At 42.3% G+C, this 15,601-nt stretch overlaps 2 protein-coding genes across 7 annotated transcripts in view; both read left to right on the top strand.

Moving 5' to 3' along the window:
* Positions 1-1,041, top strand: part of tubb5 (tubulin, beta 5) — a 5,488-nt gene extending 4,447 nt beyond the window's left edge. The window contains exon 5 of the mRNA XM_014013434.1: positions 60-1,041. Within this exon, the coding sequence (XP_013868888.1) occupies positions 60-872 (813 nt within the window). The 3' untranslated portion in view covers positions 873-1,041. The remainder of the gene's footprint in view (positions 1-59) is intronic.
* Positions 1,042-1,812: 771 nt separating this feature from the next.
* On the top strand, positions 1,813-15,295 carry mdc1 (mediator of DNA damage checkpoint 1). Of its 6 annotated transcripts, none has more exons than XM_014013432.1 (12): positions 1,813-1,888; positions 2,516-2,653; positions 2,736-3,299; positions 3,873-3,951; positions 4,070-5,043; positions 6,699-6,758; positions 6,994-10,064; positions 11,635-11,775; positions 11,957-12,139; positions 12,226-12,351; positions 14,079-14,189; positions 14,294-15,295. In XM_014013432.1, the coding sequence occupies exons 2-12, from the start codon at positions 2,518-2,520 to the stop codon at positions 14,492-14,494; spliced, it is 5,646 nt and encodes a 1,881-aa protein (XP_013868886.1). In that variant the 5' UTR covers positions 1,813-1,888; positions 2,516-2,517; the 3' UTR covers positions 14,495-15,295. The 6 variants fall into 6 exon arrangements, with proteins under 6 accessions (XP_013868886.1, XP_013868885.1, XP_013868884.1 ...); XM_014013431.1 differs by having other exon boundaries at positions 4,070-5,051; positions 6,698-6,758; positions 11,638-11,775; XM_014013430.1 differs by having other exon boundaries at positions 4,070-5,052.
* The last annotated feature ends 306 nt before the right edge of the window (positions 15,296-15,601 follow it).

Below are 15,601 nucleotides of genomic sequence, written 5' to 3'. Positions count from 1 at the left end.
TGTGTGTGTGTGTGTGTGTGTGTGTGTGTGTGTGTGTGTGTGTGTGTGTGTTTTAACAGGTGTCAGACACAGTGGTGGAGCCTTACAACGCCACCCTGTCAGTCCATCAGCTGGTAGAGAACACAGATGAAACATACTGCATTGACAACGAGGCTCTGTACGACATTTGCTTCCGCACTCTGAAACTGACCACACCCACCTACGGTGACCTRAACCATCTGGTCTCTGCCACCATGAGCGGTGTCACCACCTGTCTGCGATTCCCTGGCCAGCTCAACGCAGATCTCCGTAAACTGGCCGTCAACATGGTGCCTTTCCCCCGTCTGCACTTCTTCATGCCCGGCTTTGCCCCACTGACGAGCAGGGGCAGCCAACAGTACCGTGCTCTGACCGTCCCCGAGCTCACCCAGCAGGTGTTCGACGCCAAGAACATGATGGCCGCCTGCGACCCGCGTCACGGCCGCTACCTGACAGTCGCCGCCGTGTTCCGAGGCCGCATGTCCATGAAGGAGGTGGACGAGCAGATGCTCAACGTGCAGAACAAGAACAGCAGTTACTTCGTCGAGTGGATCCCCAACAATGTGAAGACCGCCGTCTGTGACATTCCACCTCGCGGCCTTAAGATGGCTGTCACTTTCATCGGCAACAGCACAGCCATTCAGGAGCTGTTTAAACGCATCTCTGAGCAGTTCACAGCCATGTTCCGGCGCAAGGCCTTCCTGCACTGGTACACGGGCGAAGGTATGGATGAGATGGAGTTCACCGAGGCAGAGAGCAACATGAACGACCTGGTGTCCGAGTACCAGCAGTACCAGGACGCCACCGCTGAGGAGGAAGGCGAATTTGAGGAGGAGGCCGAAGAGGATGCTTGAAGAGAAAGATGCGAAGATGAAGAAAACAATGCCAAAATCAAACTATCAAAGGAACAAACCACAAATAACCAAGAAACCGACATAGTGTCCAGAGCATTACTAGGATCAGGCCTTAGCTTACAGTAGTTACCTGTTGTCATTCAGTACAAATAAACTTGTCAAATGGAAACTGTTTGATTCTCACTTGTGTTATTAAACCAACAATTTGTTTAATAAATAAGATTTTTAAAGCCCTATAATATTTCAAAGATATCAAGGGTTATTAACATTATTAGACTATTCCTTTTGATGGTTTCATCCATATTTTCTTGGAGGAATTACATAAAACTGTTACATTAAAATTATAAAAGTAAAATACATGAATGATTAAATTATATGCAAATTGTTAGAAATGGTTAAAGGACATCATTGCTATCTATTAAGATTTATAGGAGTCTAAATTGTTTCTACACAGCTGCTTAAGTTTTTGCATAAAAATCAGTTGTGCTTATAGTCATGAACTATTACAGTCACTTCAGCAAAATACTGAAATAATTTCTTTTTTGACTCAAATAACTGATCCTAAAATATTCAGTTGTCAGTAGCTATGTCCCTTTTATTTCAATATTGAAATAGCCATACATAAATCTTGATGGGTATTTGCTCTGAAACAGTAAAAATTAACAAATTAGGTTCATGGTTAAAAAACAGAAGTCCGCAAATATAATATCTGTCATTCCTAAATATACATAATTATTCCCAAACGATTTAGTGTAAAAGGGTAGGATTTCAAGTCGCACGTCCTGTTTTGATGGCGCGAAAATAAATGCGTGAAGAGAGCGTTTTAGGAACTTTTGATCCAATCAAAGACGCTTTTAGTAGCACAAAAAAGCTTGTCCAATGAAAACAAGGTTTTAATGTGAGTGACAGCGGTTGTAGCCAATCTGTTGGAAGTTTTACATCCTTTATGGGCGTGGTTTATGTCTATTTTCATTTTTTTGTTTATCTGCCAAGTACCGAAAGGCTGCGTTTTTAAGGTATGGGTCAAAGTGTCTATTTTCTTTTTTTTTTTTTAAAGGGAGCTCATTGTATGATGCCAAATTTAAAGCCGCAATAAACCCACGTCTCAGATCTACAAATTAGACCTTTGTCGAACCGTCAAGTCAGTAAAACTTCACGTACTTCCATCGTAGTTTCAAGGTAATGTTTATTTTGTCAAATAGCGATGCTTGAAAAAAGATCAAATGCCTTGCTGGCAATAAAGACATCCACTACTTTGAAGCAATAGTTGTAAGGATGTTGTTGTAATAATAGCTACAGTTACTACTAGCATCGGAGTTAGCCAACGTTTATTTTAATGTTGACCGGATGTGTAATTGTTGTGATTTTGACAGATATACTACTAAAAGTATTATCAGAATTGCTGACGTCTSTTAAGATATTTCATATTTACTGAATGTTAGCACGAGTTAAACGGACAACGTGCGGCTGATGAAGGTTAGTTTTACTGGTAACATATTGGTTTAATAGCCGCGGAGGCTAAAGTCCACCAGTTTCAGTCAGGCGTCTCAAGCTAACGCGAGTTAGCTTTAGAAGATGTTAGTATTGAAGCCAACTGTTTTTGTGTTAACGTTTTGTAGTCATCCTGCTTCACACTCTGGTAGGAATGGATGCTACTCAGGCGATCAGTGACTCAATTTTAGAGTCTGACGAGGAAGAAAACATAGAAGAGAATCAAAATAAGAGAGGAAGACAACTGGCTAAACTTTGCATCTTAAAAAACCCACACCTCCCTGAGACAGGTAAGTGTCTCACAATATTTTACTTACACATATGATGTGATAATTTATGCACAATCTGTGATGTATTTTCTGTGTCATTCAGAGTTGCCCCTCTTTTTGGGAGATAACATTCTGGGCCGTGACCCAAGTGTCTGCTCACTACCACTGCCTGCTTCCTCAGTGTCCAAGCAACACGCCACCATCTGCATCTCTGTTTACARAAGAAGAGGTTTCCACAATGACGTGGACATGGAGGCTTTGGTTTGGGACCTAGGCAGCATGAACGGGACCCGTAAGGGACGGCTTAAACTGACCCCTAACGTCCGCTATGCCCTCAGTGAAGGCGACAGCTTAGTTTTAGCAGACATCCCGTGCCAGTATGTGAGCTGCAGTGCACGTTCAGTTTCTTCCCAAGATGACATGAAAACTCCAGGGAGCAGAAATTCAAGAATAAAGACAGTGTTGCTGGATGGTTTGGGAGCTGCTGACAGAGTCGGTACGAAATGTGTCAATGGTGGAACGGGGACGAAGAAGAGCTCGGTCAGAGGCAGCTGTCTGTCCTTTGAGCAAACGCCGACGCAACCTCAGGGGAGCCTGGTCCCAGATTCTGACTCAGACTCAGGCAGTGAAAGAGGAGGGAGAGGAGACCGAAGACAGAAGACACAAGGTATGTTTAAATGAGGTTTTTATCACCTGTCAGTGAAAGGCAAAATACAGACTTAGTTTTTACTTGTGTGTGTTTGTCTGTTAGCAAAATATCACATGAACCATGAGGCAAATTTCAATTCAACTTAAAGAAACTAATGATTGACTGTGTATCTAAGCCAACCAAGAAAAATGTGATACCTCAGTCAGTTTTACAGATATTGAATTTAAAAACCAGATCCTCTTTCATTTAATGTGTGGATCCAAAAAGTATGGTGCATATATCGAATGTAGTAAATTATTAGGGGTGCACCGATAAATCATCCGRCCAATTTATCGGCACAGATTTCCTAAATTAAGAGCCGCACCAACAGATTCAAAAACCGTTTCTTCCCATGGGCCATCCAGACTCTGAACACCAGCCAAACATCCTAAGTTTAGTAACTACGTTACTATTAGTTTGGTGTGGTGCTAGCTGAGAGTCATTCTCTACATATCTTCTGAGCACAACATCTGCTTAAATACTTGTATCCAACATAATTAAATTTTTAAGGTTTGATCAAAGCAGCTGTAGTTCTTTGTTTTTATGTTTCAGTGTCTGATTCTGACTCCCATAAATCCAGTCCCAACTCTTCAGGATTCCTAAGTCCCCCAAACAAAACCGTCCCTGAAAGGTAAACGTGTTTTTTATAGTTATTTATGGTACAAACACAAAACAACTTCTTTGTCAATAAATTCCACTTTTCCCTCCTGAAATGTCACCATGTTTTTGTTGTTGTTTTTGTTTCACAGTGAGGATGAAAGTCCCATCACGCCGTCCTCCTCTGCTAACTCAAACAGACGCGTCAGCCTCAGCACTGAAAAGAGCGGCGTCGAAGTGGAGCGACGGCACCTGGAGAAAAACTGGTCGCCTGGGTTTGTGGAAAACAGCGGAGAGGAGGAGGAAGAAGAAAAAGCTGCAGGATTTGGGAGAAATACTAAAGAAAGTGGTCAAGATGTGAAACAGGAAAGGAATGCRAGTTTAACAGAAGATGAATCGCTTGTGTGGACTCCAGGAGTCGTTCCTGCCTTTAACATGGACAGTGACACGGATGAGGAGGGAGAGGGAAGACCTGCTGATCCACCAGTAAACACAGCCCCGTTCCACATGGACAGTGATACCGATGTTGATGAAGATATTTCAGACAAGTCTCCTAAAACTGTGTCTGATGAAGCTGTCAAACCCACTGATGTTGTGTCAGGTGTTCAGCCTGATGACAGTGACACTGATGTGGATGATGCTGCTGTGTCAGAAGCCATCATCTCAGCCAAAGCCACATCAGCTCAGGCTGACTCTGATTCTTCGAGAGGTTTCCACTTAGACAGTGACACGGACGTTGAAGAGGAAACAGCAGGACGAGGAACAAAAAACGACTCTGAAACTGATGAAATGCCTGATGTGTCCGGATCTGTTCCCACTGCTGCTCCTCTTAGTCTTGATCCAGAAACAAAAACTGAACCTGTCTGTGGTCCTGCAGCTGGTGACCCCTCAGGATCCCTCACCTGTCCAGCTGCAGCAGCTGATCTGGACATTGTATCTGACAGTGACACAGATGCAGAGGAGCAGAATGTTGGACATCTAGATGTCCCAAACGTGTCTGGTAAAATGTCCGGATCTGATGTGGACCCAGATTTAGATGAGCCCGGTGCTGGAGATGGGGCGAATCCAGCTGAGCTCGGAGGGAACAGTGATACTGACGTGGAGGAGGAGGAGGAGGCAAATATCGGYGAGGAGGGYGAGGATCAGATCCCTCAGCTGAAGAGGGAACATACCRGTAGTTTAGGGTCTCTGACCCCCCTCCTGCAGAACTGCTCTACTCCTTCATATAATCAGACAGTAAATATTCAGATCAACACAATGGGCCTCATGCAAGAACATGTTCGTATTCTTATCCTAAATTTCTCTTACTTTTGTTAGTATGAAGGGTTCGTACGAACATGCCACGTCAGATTCAACAAACTCTTCTATCTTCAGGAAACGTGCGTAAATGAATTACACCTGTTCGTTTCCAGCTGCTGGTGCACGCGAGAGGAGATTAGCATAATTACCACCCCAAAAACACCATATAAGGCTATGTTTCCTGCCTCAAATACAAGTGTCCATTCATGAAAATGACAGCGAAAACTAAAAAGAACTTTACGAGTTCAGAGATTGAAGTCCGTCTGTCAGAGATCCGGAAAATAAAATCTGTCATTTTTAGCAGGTCAGCTGTGGAATAAAAAGAGYTGCTAAAAATATAAACAACTGTGTTAAATCATTTTCATTTATTCAGAAGCGGCAGCGCTGCGCACCGTACCCCACCCCACCCCCGCGCACGCGCGCGCGTGGTCTCAGTTGTGGTTCTGAAATAAGCATTTTAAAATGTTTTCAAAATATGTCTGGCACTTTGGAGAGAATCCACGACTTGCTAGAGGGATTATGTACCCCCTCTGGCCTGGGAACGACTCGGTGTCCCCCAGGACGAACTGGAAGGTGTCGCTGGGGAGAGCGGGGTCTCCTGCTGCTGCCCACGACTCGATCCCGGATAAGCGGAAGAAAACGGACGGATGGACAATTTATATTGTTAGTCTAAATTTTTACATTTAAAATTATAACTCTAATTCMAGCAGAATAGCCTATTGTCAACATAATTATGGAGTGTGATTTATTTTCAACTCAAAATATCTTCAAACTAACAAAATATAAGGTTATTARTGAAGAAAACCCGTCTGGATAACAGCAGACTGACTGCTCGTAAAATATACGACAGGTCTGGACCACTCGTAAATTTTGTTCGTATCTGAAAAAAAATCGTAGAATACGAAAACATTGGTGAATGCCACAAATTCTCCTAAATCACTCGTACGCACAATTTAAGAACAAATCTGTGCGTACGAACGGTTCTTGCATGAGGCCCAATGTATTGTACCTGTCCAAACCAGAAAAATAATTTTTGCTTCACGACACTCGTGAAACTTTCAAATTCCTGCCTTTTAACCTGATATCATGAGCAGTTTCACGAGTGGCTTGATTCCTAATCAGGATAACTCATTGATATTTGGTCTGAATCCTATTTTAAGGTTATTCTAATGAGGAATTTTGTGTCATTTTAAAAAGAAAATCTCAAACAATATTGAAAAAAATGACAAAAATGTAAGATTTTTCTGCTCAAAATCATGTTTTCTGTAGTTAATAATTCTAATATTTCATTTAAACAAACCGTAGATAAGGAATTTATTCATTATGTTAAAAGAAAATGCAGCAGACATTAGTTGCCCATTTCTCCACATCCCACTTTACATTGCCTTTTAATCCTCAGTTTGATGCATTGGGTCACTTATGTTGTTTTTTGCATTTTCTTAAATGTTTGATGTGTATTTTTTTGTTTGTTTGTTTTTTCAGAAGAAGTTGAAAACATGGAGACTCAGGCCTTCATAAGCCCCTGTTCTGTTACTTTTGGACGTGAGTGAAAAATACATAAAATAAGCAAAAAAACAGAAAAAGTTCAGCCTGATATTGTGGTAAAAAAGTTTATACTAAACTGAACTTTAACCTTGTAATGATGAAAAAAATCCCTCCTAAAACAAACAACAAATARTGAAATCAAACACAAACTAAAAATATTGCCTAATCATGGTCTCATTACCTACCTACATGCTGCTGGTATCTGGTAATTTTTTTTCTTTTCATCCCCCAGGACTTAAAGCATCTGCTTTAACACTCATAGTTCCGTCTTCCTGCTCAGACAGCCAGGAGGATGAAGACTACGCTGTGGCTGAGACACAGTCGTTYCTTCTTCAGACCAGAGATCAGCAGGCGGGGCTGCACCCAAACTCAGCGTCAGGACTCCAGTCTAAACCAGATGACCGGTCCAACAGAGCGGACTCCTTCCAGCTGGGGTTGTCTGACAGCAGCCACCTGCAGAGTCAGGAGAGCACCCAGGTGTTTGAGTCAGTGGGAGGAAGAGGAGGAGGAGGAGGAGGAGTAAACCTGGAGGAGACCCAGGCTTATATCTCAGCTGCTTATGAAGCATCTGCAGAGAACGACCCCAGCCTGGAGGAAACRCAGCCTTATGAGGAGAACCAGGAGCTTGTTAAAGATTCTGAGAAAGAAGACTGTGCTAATTTGGCCTTTGAAGCGACTCAGGCTTATGTTTCAGAGCCTTACGGTGATCCAGAGGAAGATTCAGACGATAAGAGACAAAATGCAGCACAGGCTCAGAYTGCAGACTTCACACATCGCTCGTCTACGCTCGCTGTGGCTGAAACCCAACCAGTGCTTTTTTCTGAGGAGGAAAGATTAGAAACAAGTAATTCTATTTATTCTGCTCACGTTAAACCCAGAACACAAACTGAAACAAAGGAAAAGATCCTCTCTGAAGCAGTTTTTATAGCTGAAACTCAGCCCGTGTGTACAGGTGACAACAAAGACGATGATGAAGACTTCTCACCGGAGCATGAAGAGAAACAAACGCAGCCTTCTACTTGTTCAGCCTCATCATTAGCTGAAACCCAGCCCATACATGTCAGTGTTGCTGAAACTCAGCCGATGCTTATAGATGAAGATGACGAGTACTCGATGCCGCTCACGCGAAAAAGAAAAGCTAAGCAGCTTCATCTTGAAGAAGAGGAGTCTGATCAGCTGACAGATTCTAATGCCTGCGTTGAACAAACCCAGCCCATTGTAGCAAGTGATGAAGATGATGAAGATGGTTCAGTGCCAGGCCCACGTAAAAGAAAAGCAAAACCTCTGCAGCTGGAAGACGAGACACAGTCACAGGGTAATTCGGCCGTTGAATCCCAACGTGAGGGCAAGCCGAGCGATGAGGAGAGCTTCATTCCTCGGAAGAGAAAAGCAAAACCTCTGCCGGTGGAAGAGGAGCAGACTCAGCCTCTGGTTGGTTCTCAAGTGTCTGGTGTTTCATCTCAGCCAGAAGTTAGAGGTGAGGAAGAGGAGAACGATAGCGAAGTCTTGGTTCTTCCACGGAAAAGAAAAGTGAAGCAGCTTCATCTGGAAGACGAGACACAGCAGCTTACCAGTTCTGAATTCTCCTCTGCTGAAATCCAACCTGACACAGCTGCAAATCCACAAACAGGAGAAACACATGAAGGGCAGACACAAGCTCTCACTTCTACTGACGTCTCTGCTGTAGAAGCTCAGCTGATCAAGAGAGACGAGAAGAGTGAGGAGGATTCGATTCTGGGTCCACAAGCAGAAAAGCAGCCCCAAYCTGATGAGACAGAACCATCAACAAATTCTGACATCCTTTCAACTGGAACTCTCCCAAAAACAGATGAAACAGACCAGTCTGGCACTTCAAAATCAAGACAGACAAAGGTAAAATTAGTGCAAGAAAAAAAGGAGGTAGAGTGTTYGGTACCTCCAAAGAGACCTACAAGAAAGGAAAGTACACTTCCAAAAACAAGAGGAAGGAGAGGAAAGGCAGAGGATGATAACGGCGAGGAAGAGCTAAAGCAAGAAAGAGGCAGGATTAATGCAAGGCTGCAAAAAGATGAAGAGGAAAAAGAGATGGGTGATGGAGAAAGACAAGAGGAGACGGGGATGTTGCGGACRACGGGAAAACTACAAAAAGGAAAAGCAAAAAAAGAAATGGAAGGTGCCAAGAGAATAAAACCAGATGTACAGAGTGTAGAAAAGGATGGAACGAGGAGTGAAGGAGCGACAGAGGAGGAACATAAAGTGAGACTTGAGAGGGAGAAGGAGCAAGAACACCAAACAGAGCCTCAGACAGAAAAAGAAGCAAAAGAAAAGCAACTGCAGGGCGAGGAAGAGAAGCCGAAAKTTCCCGCAAAAGGCCGAAGGTCAACGAGAAAAACAACCGCCGGTCCTGCTGCTGAGCTGGAGACRAACTCGTCCGTTTCAACCAGCGAAGACTTCCCAGCCAGGAGAACCCGGTCTCGCTCCAACTCGTCCAACTCCATCAGCTCCGAGAGGTCTGCTTCCAGCGCCGGCACCAGGGTGGGCCGAGGAAGAGGAGGAAAGAGAGAGCTGCTCCAGACACCCGTCAGCAGGAGCAGCCGGCGGAGGGTGACGGTGGCCGTAATACCCGTGGAGCAGAACTCCTGCAGCTCAGAGGTGTCCAGCTGCAGAGCGAGGGGGGGTCGGCAGCAAGGAAGAGGGAGGAGGAAAATATTATCTGATGCATCCTCATCTGAAACTCTGCAGAACAATTACATAAAAGTGTCACACTCTCCACGGGCTGCTACCAGTAGGGGGCAGCAGAAGGTCGATGCAAATGAATCMAAACCTTCAGTTTTAAACAATGAGGACCAGTCAAGCCCAGAAAAATCACCTCCTCCTAAAAGAAATGTCAGGGGCAGAGGTCAAAAAGCTGTAAGGACTGAAAACGTGGAGGAACACGTAGCTCCTGTCAGTAATGCTGATGAAGGAAGAAACAGRAGARACAGAAAAAAGACCGYGTCRGAGACGAATCCAAACGTAGATGGTAAAGTTTCCAAAGACGGTGTGCAAAAAACATCAGAAGAAAAAGAGAAAGATGAGCAAGAGCATAAAATTCCTGCAACTGTCCAGGTGAGGAGAACAGGTAGAGCTTCCAGCGCTCAAACAAATAAGAGTGTAAAAGAACCTCCTCCTGAAGAGGAGGTAAAAGATGGTGATCAGAAGAAGGTGGAGGCGGCTGAGAAGAAAACCAGAGKTCGGACGCCGGTGGTCCAGAAAAGTAAAAAAGAGGAGCTGAAGGAAGCTGCGTCTTCCGCAAAACAGACGGCAAAGGTGGACRCATCAAAGGTGACTTCCTTATTTCATGGATACGTTTATAGATGTTTATCACCAGCCTATGAAGGTGAAAGGGGGATTATGTTCTTGTTTGTATGTTCATGAGTGTGTTCTGTCTACCTTTAGCAAATTTTTTATGAACCACTGGACACATTTAAATCAAACCCTCAGAATTTACATCTACACCGTCAGACCAGTTCAACATGGCCACCACAGCTTACTGAGCTTAGAAAATACAAAAATGMCCACTACTTAGTCAGTTTTACCGACTTTGAGTTAAGATTTGGTTTAGTAGTAGCTGAGATTCATTCACAACACAAACTCCAAGTGCTGCTTATTCAGTGAGATCTTAGCTTTAAACGTTAGGATCGACTGTTTGATCAACCATGAATGTCACCAAAATATTTCATGAAGCCAATTAGCTAACATGAAAACGGCTTTAACTAAGTTTATTGTGGTAGTAGCAGATAGTCATTCACAGTAGTTACTCTGAGTGCTAACACATGCACAATCTCTCATGATAATATAAGATCTTGATAATGTTTTTTTCAAGGTTTGATTAAAACGGCTACAACTCTGTCATTTTACATGAGATTATTTTCTTTTTAAAACTCTGGCATGGAAAGGCATTCCTTTTAGATCAGGGGTCTTCAACCTGTGGTCCCTCTGCTGTGGCTCCGTAAAGCTTTGAACCAAACGAACATGAGATTTTTTATTTTTTATATACTCACAACAGAAAAGGCTACTTTTAGCAGATTTTTTGTGTCAATTTGTTTGCCAGTATGTGATCTATACTAACACAAGAAATAAAACATGTTGATTAGATCATACTAGTGGTTTGTTGACCGCTTCCGTGATCCAACTTCCAGCCTCTGATCTTTATCTTTTTTTAATGCCTTCAGTGTTTTAGTATTTCATTTTTTTTAGTATAAAAAATTAGTACCAACTTTTAATTTTTTTACATGGATAAGCTCTTATTTTTTTCATAAAATGTCCAAATTATAATAAATGTTAAATTTCAATATATATTTTTACCTCTATAATGTAACCCCCACAGGACAAAAAGCACCCCCTTTAACAAACTTGAGGTGGCCCACGGACCACCAGTTGATAATCACAGTTGTACCATGTTTTGCAGCTCTGACACATTTTGTTTGTGAGCCAAGGAGGAGAAATGTCTCTTTTAATTGTAAAGGTTGCAGACCACTGTTCTAGGCAGGTAATTAGGGCTTGAAACTATTGTTTTAGTTCAACRAAGAATTTGTTGATGGGTAAATCAAAGCAAGTGATAGTTTAGTTTTGTGTGATTAATGTTGTTTTCTTGTGAAGGACCAGAGCTGTTTCCCTTTCTGACTCAGCCTTTCCAACCATTAGACTGCACTCCCAGTTTCCTCCACTCTCACCATCAATACACTAATGAAAGAAGTGGTTTAGTGGTCACCTGCCCACTTCATTCCTTTATGTTTTATTACTTGTATTCAGTTTTTTACTGATTGTTTTAATTTTTTAACATGTAGTGTATTGTGTTGCTCTTGCCTTATTCGTCTTATTACCCATTTCTCCATCTTCCTCTTCTGCTTAGCAGCCTCAAACACCGACCAGTAATGTTTCCCGGAAGCGACAGGCCTCCTCGGACTCCTCTCCTTTGGCAAAGTCTCCTCGCTCCTCGTCTGGCTCCCCAGCAGCGAGTGCTCGACTTCGGGCTGGGAGCAAAGCCTACAAGGTCTGTGTTTCTGTTTTGTTTTTTTCTTTTGAAAATCATGAACTAGATTGGTCCAAAGGTATAACTGACAGTATATCTGGAAAACTAAACTGTGCTACTTGATATAGTTCAGTACTTTGCAATGAGAGTCTCTAAAAATGATTTCAGTAGACCAACAGGATCTGTGCTGCGATCCTGTCAGGTGCTGTTCACGGGGGTCGTGGATGAAACAGGGGAGCGAGTGTTGACTCGATTAGGAGGYAGCATGGCTAAAGGCGTGGTGGACATGAACTGTCTGGTGACAGATAAAGTGCGGAGGACAGTTAAGTTCCTGTGTGCCGTGGCCAAAGGTRTCYCTGTCGTCACCACGGACTGGCTGGAAAAGGTTGGTTTCCTGCGCWGCTGGAAAATCTGTTCTGTTTAAGTCAAAGCAGAACAAAGACACTCAAACAGACTCTCCTCTTTTTTTAGAGTGGTAAAGCTGGAAGCTTCCTTTCTCCTCATGCTTTTATTGTGAAAGATCCAGAGCAGGAGAAGAAGTTCAGTTTTTGYCTGCAGGACTCTCTGGAGACGGCCAGGAGTCAGCCTCTCTTGCAGGTAACTCACTCATTCTCCTAACGGCCACATACTTCTCTGAGTGATGTCAGTAGTTGTGTTTCCATCAGCGTTTTTTAATGCGCATTTTGAAGTGTCGCATCAGAAAAGGTGAATGGAAGCGGCATGATTCGAAAAAACTTCCTTTAATTCGCATAAAAGTTGATACGCTCGCTTGAGGTGGTTTTTGTTTTTTTTGAAAAAGAGTTAATGCGCAAAAAGGACAGATGGAAACACATTTGTCGAATCAGTTCTGACGTAGCGAACATTTACCTCACATGTTGATCAGCTGTTCCCGCTGTCTGTCCGAAGCTGGTCCCGGTACCAGAGCGACTGCAGCTGGACCTTCATCCCGCTGTTGGCATCTTCTCAGTTAATCCCGTAACGTGAAAAGAAATGCATTACTTCCTCTACGTCTCCTGACCATATGTAAAATCACCAAAACTAGTTAATGACAGAATAATTACAACTTTCTGACTAACAACACGTTCCTGATAAGTTCGCTCCATTTTCCTGAGATGCAAATTTTACTTCCTGTTTACTACACGCATGCGTCTGGCGTAACTGATTCGCTTCAAGCCAGTTGATGGAAACACATCTGATTCACATTTCTTCATTTTTTCCTTTTTGCGAAATTTAAAAAAATCGCTCAAAATTCGAATTAAATTTGGATGGAAACACTGCTAGTGTAAAGTGCAGGATTTTATCTGTGGTGGGCACAGTTCCGCTAATCTGCTAATAGCGTATCTAGCTTCTCATTTARCTAATTAGTTTTTTTGTTAACTTACTAAATTAGGTTCTGCTAATTTTAATTCCACTAAACATACTTCTGTTTTTGTGCAACTTATCCTGAATTAAATAAAAACTATCCCCTCTTACAAGCATTGCTGGATGCATCAGGCACCCCATGTTGCATCTTTAGCAGCTAAACTTCAAACTAAGAGCGTCAAATAGAAATAAAATCCCATTTATCAATTTTTAAATAACAAATACAAAAACTGACTACGTACAAAATATGGTAGAGAAAGTATTTTCTATTTGTTTGACTAACATCAAATGGTATTCATAAAAATTCAAACCCAATCAAATAAATGCTTTTATTCTGAAAGGGTTCAGCTAGAAGTATTTCATTAGACAGACTTGTAACTGGTTTGGAATAGCAGATTTGCCACAAATGATCCCACCAACCTTCAAATTAAACCAATAGAATCAAACTGACTACTGGTTTGTGACTGCTAACGGTTAAGACGTTAGTGTCCTCTAATGTTTAATCTGTTTAGCATTAGCTGAGTTAAGATTATTGTTCAGTGGATAGTGGTTAGTGAAGCTAACTTTTTGATTAACTGTGTCCACCACTGCATTTTATTCTGTTTTTCCTGAAGGTACAGAAGTTGTGTCTGCCTCAAAGCAAAGGTTTTAGCTCAGCTGACGTGTCGACTGTAGCTTGTTGGATCTAATCCGACATTTAGTGTTTATGTTCACATTATGTTGAGGTATTATGTTTCCACGGCTGTGCAGTTTCGTCAAAGCTGTAAAAGGATAACTTGATCTATGATGATAATGCTGATGCCTGACTAAAATTAGGGTGTACTTCAGACCAAACTCTGTTCCCGGGAGTCTTTTATTGATTTTTTTTTTCTTGCCGAGCCTAAACAAAAATAGAAACTATTCATGGTGTATTTGCTTACAAAGATGCGCAACGTGTCTCTTTACATCTGTGTTTCTTTCAGGGATATGAGATCCATGTCACTAAGTCGGTGAAGCCAGAGCCAGTCCACATGAAAGAAATCGTTTGCTGCAGCGGAGCCGTCTTTCTACCAAAGATGCCCTCGTCTCATAAGGTGCCATCCGAGCTCAGAGCTCTTCTCGTGTCTGTCCTCCTGTGCTGTCGTTCCATCTCACGTCTTTYCTGTCCCCCACCCCCCAMCCCCCGACTCTCTCCCAGCCTCAGACTGTAGTGATTTCCTGCGAGGAGGACTGGCGACTGTGTGGCCCCGCCGTGTCTGCATCGCTCCCCGTCGTCACCGCCGAGTTCCTTCTCACGGGGATCCTGCAGCAGAAACTTGACTTTCAGACCCACGCACTTCCTCCTGCAGCTAACTGCCAACCTGCAGGGGACAGAGGACGGTCCAAGAGGAAGACTTAGAACGAGATATCAGGCCAGATTAAAATCAGAGACCGATAGGAACACTTGTGAGTCTACTGTTTGTAAAAACGCTACAAGATACCATTCTTCCCTTTAATGCAAACACACTCTTTTATGCTTTTTTTTTTTTTAGCTGACAAATATTTACAGCTTATTTTCACACACGAGTCTAATGTCAGCTCAGCAGTTTTGTACGGATGCTCTCTGTCTCATAAATTTTATCACGCTCTGATGTTTCATCTTATAAACCTGAAACAACGGTGACGTTATTTCTTCTCAGGCAACAAACAGAGTAGTTTATCAGGTTCAGTTTATCTGTTTAAATCATGTGTGTGTGTTAGAACAGTTTAAATCCATTTTGCTTCAACGGTCAGCAAATGTAAGAAGCAACAAGCCTTCCTGACAAAAAAAAAAAAAAGAAACATGCATAGTGCCTTTTATACTGAGGCGATCGTGAACTCAAAGGTGTGTCTGTTGCTCCTTTTCTCCATTAAGCAGCTCCACTCCATTAGAGCATCATTCAATCTCATTGCCTTGAGGGAGAGTTACACTCAGCCATCAGCATCTGACTGYTGATGCTGCTTCCACATCAAGATTTTATCCTGTCTATTATGTCTGTTGATACTGCCTCTTCACTTTGTGTATACAGGAGAAAATAGACCCCCACACAGAAGTCACATTAGGTTTTACTTGAAGCAAATACTAATACGTTTATAGTGTGTCAACAGTCTTTTACCTTGTTGCCCCAGCATGTGAAATAATAAAATCATGAAAATATTAAACATATTCTTTCAACTGGAACTGTCTTCATTTACATTCTCATTCTCCACACATCTAATGTTTAACATTTAGGGAGTTTTATTTGTGTGAAGAAAAAAAATGAACCAGTTGTGTAGTTTTCAGAAAGCGTAACACTAAATATGGCTTTTTAAATATTCAGATTAACTTGTAAAGTCAGCTAAAACAGAATTTAAAAGTGAACTTCAATTTCAGGTCTTTTTAAGTGGGATTCTGTAGAAAGGGTTGGCAATTAATATCTTACCTGTTGTAGATAGATTTATTAGTAACCTCAGTTTTGTGAAACTATTGTGGTATTTGTCAAATCTA

Source organism: Austrofundulus limnaeus, unplaced genomic scaffold (genome assembly GCF_001266775.1).
Source record: "Austrofundulus limnaeus strain Quisiro unplaced genomic scaffold, Austrofundulus_limnaeus-1.0 Scaffold101, whole genome shotgun sequence".
Lineage (NCBI taxonomy): Eukaryota > Metazoa > Chordata > Actinopteri > Cyprinodontiformes > Rivulidae > Austrofundulus > Austrofundulus limnaeus.
The sequence above is the reverse complement of the archived record's forward strand: the minus strand, read 5'-3'. Positions and strand labels throughout refer to the sequence as shown.